General features: G+C 42.0%; 1 protein-coding gene across 1 annotated transcript; it reads left to right on the forward strand.

The window, feature by feature from the left end:
* The first annotated feature begins 480 nt into the window (after positions 1-480).
* On the forward strand, positions 481-10652 carry zdhhc3b (zinc finger DHHC-type palmitoyltransferase 3b). Its single transcript, XM_068576024.1, has 7 exons — positions 481-820; positions 4894-5225; positions 5737-5861; positions 6642-6738; positions 6991-7072; positions 7433-7563; positions 8069-10652. Exons 2-7 carry the CDS (start codon positions 4923-4925, stop codon positions 8225-8227), a joined length of 897 nt encoding a protein of 298 aa, XP_068432125.1. The 5' UTR covers positions 481-820; positions 4894-4922; the 3' UTR covers positions 8228-10652.
* Positions 10653-12014: the final 1362 nt, after the last annotated feature.

Genomic DNA, 12014 nt, shown 5'->3' on the forward strand with positions numbered 1-12014 from the left:
ATGTATTTAATGTTCCTCCAGTGTTGTACATGTAATTATACTGTAAGTACACTTATTTTGCTTTGATGTGAATTAGTTTTGTCTATGTTACTGTCTGTCTATCGATAAAGCTTAGTTTTGTAATTTCAGGCTGCCATCAAAACATCTGGCCAGGGAGAGGAGATGGAAATTAGCCTCTCTGGCTTACTCTGACTCACTTACACTGACTCACTTACAGTTTTACTTACTGCAAAATGAACAAATAAATAAAATAATTAAATGACTTTCCAGGTTTATCAAAGGGTAAAAGAAATGCACTGGGGCGGTTGAACGAAGGGTATAAACAGGACGACCCCAGTATCGTGTTTCTACATAACAGAAACACAAATGAATAAAACTGTCTCCAAATGAAAGCCGCACATTGAGTCAGCATATAGCTGAGAAGCTGCTGCCTGATAGACCTCGCTCAGGGTACGGAAACCCTCGGTTGGGAGTATCGGACTTCCTGGTTCGCTCTGCGCGCCGCTGCCCGCAAAGCTTTTCGGGATCTAACAGGGGAGGAAACACTCGTGAGGTAACGGCCCGTCTCGGTGCTCGGTCCCCGGCGGTAATTAGCACACGAACAAGGTGAATTAACACCTCGTCGATACCGAGACGGCGGAGGAAGCGGAAGCCGAGCTGCGGAGCCGCGGAGAGCATCTGACCGCAGATCAGTGAGGTTAGCTGGGATTGCGCTAACACACGTAGGAGCAGACACTTTGCGGTGTTTTTAAACTTCCCAAGGCTCCAAACTACGCGAAGACTTCAAGCAACTTTCCTCCACAAGCCTGGAGAGTGCGAGGTATGTTTCTAAAACAACAACCGTGGACGTGTAACTCTTGAGACACTTGACTGTGATTAACGCTGCATGGTAGTTGTCAGCTATCAAGGAGTCCTGCTCCAGCTACTTCCTGGTCGGGCTAATAGCATTATCACTTTCTAGGAGTTAACGCTAATTAATTATTATTAAGTATGACACTATGATGGCACACAAACTGCACAGCCCCCTGCTGGGTTTGACCATATATATATATATTTTGCTCACCCAATTTCAGGGAGGTCAGAGGTCAATTTCTCTTGAGTCTTGCTCAAGGACACTTCTGAGATTTTATCTCAATAGTTATTACCCATTAAGTTTTATTTTAATTTGTTGACTTATTTATACTCCACTAAATCAAATCAACCAAACTTTAAACAGTGATTATCTTTTCTTATAACATATTTGGTGTTTGTCTAAAATCAAATCACCCAGGGATGATGCACTTTTGTAGGCCAATCCAGGAAGTTAGCTTTGCACTTGTCCCCTTGGCATTTTTTGGATTATTGCCGAAAAAACAAGTTTTGTGGCAAACAAAAGTTTAGTATATTTTTTGTTCAGCAAGATAATCTTCACAACTGAACACCACTTGTATGGTTATTGAAGTGTGACTAGAATCCATTCCATTATCCAAACCGCTTATCTTATTTAAGATCCCAGCTGACATAGTTTATCACAGGGCACATATAGAGACAGACAACCATGCATTCTCACATTCACACCAACGGGCAATTTTGAGTCTCCAATTACTTGAGCTGCACGTCTTTGGACTTGGAGGAAACTACACACAGAAAGACCACCCGGGATTGGGCCCCGGACCCTTTTTGCTGTCAGGTGACAGTGCAAGCCACTACACCCTCGTGCACTAATGAAAAAGCGGAGGCCAAAAACAAACTACACCACGGTTGCGTGGGCATGAGTATATACAATGAGGCTGTGAGGGCGGACTCCGCCTTGATGACTTTTCGTCGTCTCATCTCGCCACTTTACAGGCATCTCATCTAAAAACGATTTAATTTTGAGATGTGGGAACAAAAAGTGCAACAATTCTGACTCATTTTATGGGTTTTAGGACTCATGCCTGCACCTCTCTACAGAGACTGCAGGCAGAGTTGAATGTTCACACACATAGTTTTACTTCTTTGTGTTACACCAACATCCTGTGACCTAGTCAGGAGTTTCAACATTGGTATCTTTTCTAATATAGCCTATTATCATTAAAAAAAACTAGCTGTAATATGATGCCTCCTATATTATTTATACACAGTCATATGAATTCTGACAGTGACGGGGGGACTGTTGTCTATGAATCTCTCTGTGGAGTACTACTAACCCCTCACCTGTCAATCAATATCTGGTTGACACTCTTTAATGTATTTAATCCGCTAATGTGGTCGGTCACACGTCTGAACACTAAAGTCTAGCTCTCAAAATGTGTCACAAAAACTAATCCGAGTGAAACTACAAGTCTTTTGCTCCATAAGTTGCCTGAGGAGGTCATCAGTAAAGTGAAATCACATGAGAGCGTTAATTAACTCAACAGGAAGTCAAATCCAGCTGCCTCTCATCTCCACATCACATCTCCTCATGCCTCTCATCTGCCTATCCACATCAGTTTCTGTCAGTTACTTTGAAATGCATTCTAGCAGCAGGGTATCGAACACGTCCATAAATCATTAATTCAATATCCGACTGTGTGACTTGAACATTTTGAGTCGAGGAGTCCCCCCCCCCTTCCAGTATAAATCACATACTGCCTCTTCTCTTCAGTGCTGCAGAGGCAGCGTGCTGGTAGCGTTTCAATACAGAAACTATCCACTGTTGTTTCTCTGGGTCGAGGGGGGGCTGCTCTGTGACAATCAAGCCATCTGAAGAGAAGACTCATTCTCCACTCAAACGCTATTGACCGAGTTGATTTAAATGAACTCTGGTTGTGCAGTTAGTTTCGCTCGAGGTTTTTCCTCACTCTATTGTAGGAAGTCCTTTGTTGTCCATTCATCGGCATTTTCAGTCAACCTGTTTTTTAGGGCCATCTGAGCATCTTTGTTTCCAATGGAATGAATCGTTAACGCGGTCCAGATAACGCTTACGAGTCGTTTACCGAGCGCATCCACGTCACCGGAACACGATTTTCTTGAAATGGGCTACTCCCACCAGCTGAATCAGATATACAGTGAGGAAACCGTCACACAAATCATGAATCATCAGCCGTTAGCTTGACTGATGAAACTAAACCGGTTCAACAAGAATTTTCCAAGGTCTTATAAGTAAATTATTAAATCTTCCAGCGATGTTATAGATAAGGGATGAAGCATTAATAATAGAATGTTTTGTAAAATGATTAAAAAAGATCAATGAATGTTGTAGAAGGAAAGATGTGCAGTTGAAAACAGTTTGCAGTTGACATCAGTAAAATGCACCGAAGGACAAAATCCTGGCTTTACAGGGGATCAGAGTCGGGGCGTGGTCACTAAATGCTGCACCTCCTAGTTCATTCTGAACTCTGGGCACAAGTGACACGATGCTAATAGATGACCTGAGAGGGTTCGTACCGTAAGAGACTGTCGGATAAGTTTTCTGGCAGGGATCGGGTCGGGCGTACTGCATTTTTAAAACAGTGAGTTAGACCACAAAGTTTTCTTTTTTTTCTCTTTATTTTATAAAGACAATACCCAATTGTTTTCAGTTAATTGCCGTAATTGTTGCAGCCGGAGTACCTGGCTATATCCAGAGATGGCTTTGATTATTCCATCCTAAATGTGCCATTGAAGCTCGGTATCCTTTCCTTTCTGATCCATTCCTGTCCTCGGAGGGAAGCCTGCTTAACTGTTATCGCTCACTTAAGCCTAATGGATATATTGGATCCTCAGAAATGACCATTTTCCCTGCTGCCGGTATAAACTCAAGGTTTGAGGAGATGGGCACTGGGGTCCAGCCCTCCTCTGGGAATTGGCTGTTTCATTCCAGTCTATTTTTGTTTTTCTGACATTTTACCCCCTTTTGAAGGCGCTTCGTCTTCACACTCTTGGACCGGCCCAATTGCTTATTCATAAGACTCAGACACGACCTCCAGCCGATGCACCTCGGGACAACTGTGGAGGCCGTTTAGTTGAAGCATTGTTGTGGTTCACTTTTAAAGACAAATGACTAATTGCAGTTTCTAAATCCAACAACGGCGTCTTCGTTTCCCTGCAAAGCAGAATCTGTGTGTATTGTTTGGCCCGTTGGGATGAGGCCAATCACGGATTGTTGTTCCTTCAGTTAATCCTGCTGTGTATTGTCCTCAACCTCACTTGCTGATTTACTCTGTGGGCTTGTTAGCCCCTATCCTTGTTTGTATTCCTCGAGGATGTAGAACGCGTATTAGATAGATCTCACAGACTCTTAATTGTTGTGGTACAGCGCTCTTACACTCTGCTATTGCTGTAATGCAGACAGGACACTGATATAGAGCGGAGACCATTAGTCAATTAGTATTGACAGGAAATCAATCGGCACTTGTTTCTTTACGAATCACTTCATCAATCAGACATTTTCAATTTATTTTTAGAATAATAGAACAATCATTTTTTAAATAAAAAATACCAGACATGCTGCTGACATGATAATAAGCAGTTTGTATTTGTCTTGCATGACTTCTGACATCTATAATGTCATAATAATCAATAATATTCAAGACATCTATAATTTTCAGGGTTTGGATTGTGAATGGGAGAAAAACAAGACGTATGAAAGTGTCACATGTGAAAACCTGTGCGCGACATTTTCTAAAATATTTTCATAGACCGTTTAGATGACGATTTACAGTAATAAATGATGTATTATATGATATATAATGGCAGCAGTGTTTCATGGTTTTTGACAATGTAAGTGCTCATCTGAGTGACGGCATGCGGAAAGAAACTGTGTCTGCTTGTTTTGGCATTCAAAAATAATCGTTAGTTGCAGCCGTACACGTCCAAATCCCTCACCTACTTCTCCAATTCCTTTCTCTCCTTTTTTCCTCGTCACTCTGCCCCCCTTCTTTCTCTCCATCTGTCCCTCGTCGCTGCCCTCAGCATGCAGTCAGAGTCCCGCGTGTCGTAGGATGAAGAGCCCGGCGCACCGCACCAGGGACATCGAGAGGCAGGCTGGCTACCTGAGGCCCGAGCACTGCGCCCCTCCCCCGCCCCGCAACGCCTCCGACACCATGTGGTTCATCCGCGACGGCTGCGGCATCGTGTGCGGCGTCATCACCTGGTTCCTGGTCCTCTACGCCGAGTTCGTGGTGGTGTTCGTCATGCTGCTGCCCGGCAAGAGCGTGATCTACAGCCTCTTCAACGGCATGATCTTCAACGGCCTCGCGTTCCTCGCCCTCGCCTCTCACGCCAAGGCCATGTGCACAGACCCGGTCAGTCCGACGCTCATCGTCACACACCGGCTGTGATGCATCTTTGTATACATTGTCTCGGAATACCGTTAGGACGCAGGCCGACCAGGTTAAATTTGTAAAAATTACTTTTGTGGCTTTTGCAGACTTGTGAATCTGACTTTAATACCTTTTGATACTTCAGTTGATGCATCTTCATGTACAATTATCACAAATATACAGCAAACCTGGAGCAGTGTGATATGCCAGTGTAGAAACGCTGTTTGGTTCTGGGATCAGTTGGGACCCACTGCTCATTTTTGACTGTGGGCCACATACCCGCTTTACTGTAATTGTTTCTTGGTTATGTTTTCTTCCAGTTTTCTAATGGCAAGTTGAGTAATTAAGACCAAACTATACATTTTTAGCTTTGCTGTGAAGGATAATTTCAATCTTTAGTCAAGCTCCTGCAGCTAAGTGAAAAATGAATGCAGAGAAATCACTGTAAAAAAAAATTGAGTTCCTTCTCAACTAATTTGTTTCTCTCTCTCAGGGAGCCGTGCCTAAAGGGAACGCGACCAAAGAATTCATCGAAAGCCTGCAGCTCAAACCAGGACAGGTGGTGTACAAGTGTCCCAAGTGCTGCAGCATAAAGCCTGACAGAGCGCACCACTGCAGGTACGGCCCTCCCTGCGAGGGCGCAGATTGTAGGGAAGATCACAAACACCGCAACCTTTTTAAGATGTGGGTTCTGGGCGACTAGAGCATTCTGCTGACGTCCGCGCCTCCGTCCGTGTGTGTTTTTTTATCTCGAGTAGTTGTGTAGCATTCCCCCTGCAGGTGGATGATAAGGGATTTCCCTCTGTGGCTGCTCAGCGGTTCCCCTCGGGATCTGGAGGCATGAAAAGCACAAAAACACAGCAGCGTAATTGAATTGTAGAGCCAGTGAGTCACTCGGTCTCGTGGGATAATAGCAGTCGGTTTGATAGAAATAGATGATTCTTTTTATTTTTTTACGAGTCACTCTTGTTGGTGGTTGAGATGATGTCACGGAGATGATACGCTTGCATCTTATGACCCAAAATAATGATATGCTACAAGCAGGGGAAGGACGCTTTTTAAATATAGATTTCGATCAAAGTGCGTCTACAAAGCACAGAAATAGATGGAGTGTGACTTCCAGCTCTGTCAGATGGTAGATTGAGAGGCACCAGACCTTACTTGATAAACACACACACACACACACACACACACACACACACACACACACACACACACACACACACACACACACACAGACACAGTCAAGCCAGTTAGTGTCAACATGCTGCTAAAGGGGTGTGTCTTTTTACTATTTTTACTAGATAAATATACTCTATATTGAGATTGGTCTCTTGTCTGCAATATTTAGCATTCCATTTCATCATCTTTACCTTTTTTATATTAATGTGTCCACAGTGTGTGCAAACGCTGCATCAAAAAGATGGATCATCACTGTCCCTGGGTGAACAACTGTGTCGGAGAGAACAACCAGAAATACTTTGTGCTCTTCACGGTGAGTCCTTGAACACCGGAGCCCTGATGTTACCACGCTAAGACAATAACTATTTTTTATTGAAGCAGTACAAGGGATCACACAAGAACACCAAATCAAGAAAAAAGGCAAAATACATGATTTTTATATGGGTTTACGTAACAGAAAAGTCAACATCAACGAAAGGGCTGTCCCCATGCCTCACACCTGTTTATCTCAAGAATCTTATCTTGACACCAAATCGTATGCTTTGTTCTGTTCTCTCCCCCCCAGATGTATATTGCACTAATATCCTTCCATGCGCTAATCTTGGTGGCCCTCCATTTTGTGTTCTGCTTTGAAGAAGACTGGACAAGTAAGTGATTTTCTGATGAAGTGGCTGTTCAATTTCCAGATTCGTTCAGGGACCCGCGTCCAAATGTGCAAATAGGGCTGATTATACTCCAAGGAGACGGGTTGTGGCTTAGAATTTGACGGTCAAATGTCCCTGTGATCTCACGAATCACATGTTTTGGCTTCAAGAAGTCATATGCTGATTTTGACAATTTCACACAAACGTCTAATAATGAAATGATGAAAAACAATGATACATTTTGGACAGACATCGATGTAAACTGCATCCTCACTGTTGGCGGAGGAATACGACCACAAGGCCGTATTTCTAGGTAACACGAGACATCTTTATTCTCTCTCTCTCTCTCTGCTCCCTCTCCAGAGTGCAGTAACTTCTCTCCTCCAGCAACGGTCATCCTCCTCATCCTCCTCTGCTTTGAGAGTCTCCTGTTTCTGATCTTCACCGCAGTCATGTTTGGGACCCAGGTCCACTCCATCTGCACCGACGAGACGGTGAGCGAAAAACAGCCGGTTTAGGCAGTTATCCGGGCATGAATGTAGGTATTTCTAGTCCATGTAGCACTTCTGACTTTCTAACATAAGTGATGGATTCATTCTGTCATCAAGTCAGAGTACAGATGAAAGCACGTCGATCACTTACTGTCGAGCCTCCAGGTAGGTTGAGATTAGGATATTTTCTCATAGTGTATCCCCTCAAACCACCCACGATAATGACTCACTGTGTTTTTAATATTCACTACAAACATCTTCCACTCCAGTCTAATGGGGCCCGTAGATCTCTGCCCTGTTATAGCATCTTCATCTGTGTGTGTGGTGTTCTTTGACATGAGTAAACTCTGAGAGTGAGTCACCTGAACCCTTGTTAAGCTCAATTTTCATTCCCTTTCAATGGTTATTTTCCGCTGGTTCATTTTAAACACGCAGCTATATGTTCAGCTTTAAATTGAGTCGGCACTGGAGACTCACCTCTTCTCCGTTATTTGTCTTTTAACCGCAGGGTATCGAGCAGCTCAAGAAGGAGGAGAAACGATGGGCCAAGAAGTCCAAATGGATGAATATGAAGGTGGTGTTCGGCCATCCCTTCTCGATAGCCTGGATGAATCCCTTCGCAACACCCGATCACGGCAAGGCGGACTTGTACCAGTACATCGTGTGAAAGCTGGACGTCTAACTGAGCTCTGCTGCGTTGGACTTCCTGGTCTAACCCTCCTATTGGCTGGACCACAACCAGCATGAACTCCTCTTAAACCGCTTCTACATTTCTTTTCGTTTGTGGATATTATCGATATTTCAGGGTGTCCCGTTGTAAGCTACGTTGTTGAAATTATTATTATTGTTTTTTTCAAACAAAAAAAAAAACAACTTTCACCTTCTTTCTATTTTATCGTTTCCCACTTGGTGCTGACTGAGATTATCGAGGTGCTGCTCTGCATAAACGAGAAAGAAAACATCTCTCACTTAGCTGCCACAACTTGGCAAGAAGCATATAACAGGAGGCGCTGAAACGACACCAAGAGACTGAGGGCTTCCTGCGGTATATCTGAACACTTCCTGCTATCGAGACTAAACAATGTGAACACAAAAAGTGAAGGACGGAAAGTTTTTTTGCAGTTCGGGTGCCAAGATGGTCTCCTGGTTTTGTCTTTCTGTCAACGTTGTCGTGATCTTGCCACCTCTTCATTTCCTGTCATCGCAAGAGTCTTTTGCCGAGTGCTGCGGATGATTTGCCTTCGAACAGTGCATTAGTATTTTTAAAAGACATTCATATTGTTTTCGCCTTAATGTGACAGTCGAGGTGAGACGGGATCACAGTGGTTTAAGTTTATTTGTTGTGTCTTTCTTTGGGTCCAGATGGGTGGATTAGTTCAGGTCATCTAGGAAAACTATTTGGAGACTGAATTTTAACACACTTTCTTTTGGTTTACGTACTTTTAGTCTGCAATAATCCCCACCTAACTGGCAACCCCAAGAAACTTGAATTGAGTCACGTATAAAAACAGTTTAAGGAGTTGTGAGGGAAGTCGAAAGGCTGTAGGTGAGAAAGTTATAATCTTTAAGTTCTTGGTCGTTCTTGGTGTCAACACCCGTGGTTACCAGTGGTGACGACAGTAAGTGCTATTCAATACTACAAACTCACAATCGCTATAAGCTACCGTAGTCTGATTTCATGTCTGACAGTTCACGAATGGAAACCTTATATTCAACCGGCAAAACGTTTGCGCCGTGACTTCATTACATGCGTTTCAATGCGGCGTGAGATTGGCGGAGTCCACTTCTAACAAGGAAAAACACTATAGATGTAATAACTGGATGTATATACATCAAACGGCTTCTTGCTGAAAAAGTGCCGGCAGTCAGTAGTATCAAAAAAGGTTTGAATACATGGGAATCTTTAGGATTATAACTTAAAACATGTGATACTTAACAGGGAAACAAGGTATTGTAATGTCTGTCTGTTTTACCATCCATCAGGTGGGTTGTCCTTCTTTTTGGCAACTCTATGTGTAATAAACCCAGCCAGCCTCTTTGCTCTATAACCAGTTCAATCACAGCCACCAGCTAAGATAGAAAGTCGGGGAATAAAAGCAATACACGTTGCTCTCTGTATGCACTGACCCTACGTGGGATTCACTGGCTCTCAACGGATGGAATTTGCTTGTGGATAATCCAGTTTGTCTCAGATTGCAGTTGTGAGGGAGAAAAAGCCTTACAGGATAAACATGTTGATTGAAATTCAAGCCAGAGGAAAACGTTCACCGAGGCCTGACGGACCACGTTAGAAATGCACGTTTTATTTGCTGCGGCTGTGGCCAGGAACCGGATCGGCCAATGTGAGGAAAATAGTTTGCCTTTGGGGTTGAGATTTCAGTTCGGATAGGAAATTGGCCACTCCAAAGCATTTAACACTAAAATTGCCTTTGCTCACATGTGTTCGAAAGCCTTACTGTATTTCTAGAACTTGCTTTTTGAAGATGATGATGATGAAAGGACATACATGTTGCCAAATGTAATGCTGTACGAAGAGAGGCATTGAAGATACCATTTCAGGAGTCGCGCGTCATCTAATGTGACATTTTCTTAAGCTTTTAAAGTCACTGGAGTTTTAAAAAAAATGTTATGATATGGAGATGAAGCAGTTGCTATCCAGTTTACACATACAGTTCACCAGCTTTCTTTTTTTTCTTGAATTGTTATATTATATTCTTTGTGTTCAGGTATGAGAACCATGTGTAGTACTTACTATGGACCACATGTTTTTTTTCCTTTTTGACTGGTATTTGTTTAAAGGGAAATTAAATAAACGGTATATATGTGACACAACTTTATATAAGTTTTGTGTATATTTTATTGACTCAGTTGATCTTTTTTTATATTAGCAAAAAAGGTTTTACTTAGTGAGGAATTTGGACTCCTTAAATTCGGGGACAAATCTGATACTATAGTGTCAAAACTAAATTTGGAATAAATATATTAAGATGTAGGAATGAACTGTCTGATATTTGCTGTAAATACACATTGTAGTTTGGAAGCTCATTTAAAACATCTCAAATTGTTAAAAAATAAAACATACCTTTTAAGAATTTCTTCATTTGAATGGTTGCTTTATTTTTATGATGCAGATTAGTAAATTAGTTTTGCTATATATGTAAATTTACCACCCACGTCAGTAGCTACATTTTATCATTAGGAACCAACTTTTACTCCATTTAAACAAAAAGCAGTATATGTATTGAATAAATACCTCGAAGTTCCACAATTTTAATGTTTTCTGTTTTTCCACAGACTTATGGCGATAGATTAAAAAAAAAAAATAAGGTTTAACTTTTTAAGATAGTTGTTTTCATATATTTATGATGTAAAAAAAAGTAACATTTTGTTGTAATTGCAGAAGCATGTTCATCTCTCATGTAACTGGAGCGCAAGGCATCTGAATGGGCTTTGAGCTGATTCAATCTTCACAGGAAGTCTTTAAAGGAAGATTGCTGGTCTAATGGAGCATCCCTGTGAAAGGAGATAACATTACATCCAGCCCCATTAGCTACATTCAGAATGCTCTTCATTAGACGTTACTGTGTTTGAAAGCAAAGAGACGACAAATGAGTACAAAGTACCTGTTTGCTGCAGGAAGACAACTTCCACCTCTCTACCCAGTTAAATACAGGTGCACTGTAAGTCACATCTATTTTAATCTCTATAGAAGTAGAAGAGCTGTGAGAAGCTCCTCTGATGATCAAAGCTGAATTTAACATACCACGAGACCGGAATCTTGTTTGTCAGATGAGATGTTTATTAAATAATTCTGTATTGTCTCTTCTCTCAGTGAGGATGGCCCTTTACACATCCGTATCAGTGTTTCCTATTAACAGAATATATTTACAATTTTACAAATATTTGTTTCGCATAATCCGTAAAACACATTATGAACAGTTTACAGCAGAGAAAAAAACAGTCACTCCCTCTAATCAAACTGTCTTGCTTTGTGTTAAAAAGTCAAACACAATGTTAAATTTGTCGGTGCAGCAGCCTTCAGATTGAAGTGATGACTGATCTGCACATATTTTAGGTTAAAGAGTACCAACAAATTACTGCAAAAGCAGTCTCTTTTCCATTATACTACCAAAAGATAGGTCAAAACTTTACGGATTCAAATGTGCTGAAAAATTGTACTGTTTTCTAGTGCAGCACATGAACTCTCCAATGTGACACGCGCCTTGTCGGGTCAACATCGTATTTGAGTGGTTTTCTAATCTCTCTGTACGACCACATCTACAGTTTATGTGCACACGAATATAAATACATCACACTCAGGGCCATGCGGCTGCCACGGAGCTTTAAATGTGGTTACTGCGAAGCTCCACCTGGTTATTATACAGTGAGAGTGGGTTCACAGGTAGATGGTTTACCCTCATATCATGCCGTGGAGGAAAAGCCAGGCACCAAAA

Source organism: Clinocottus analis, unplaced genomic scaffold (assembly GCF_023055335.1).
Source record: "Clinocottus analis isolate CAN_PGR_092001 unplaced genomic scaffold, fCliAna1.0.p SCAF_14, whole genome shotgun sequence".
NCBI classification, from domain to species: domain Eukaryota; kingdom Metazoa; phylum Chordata; class Actinopteri; order Perciformes; family Cottidae; genus Clinocottus; species Clinocottus analis.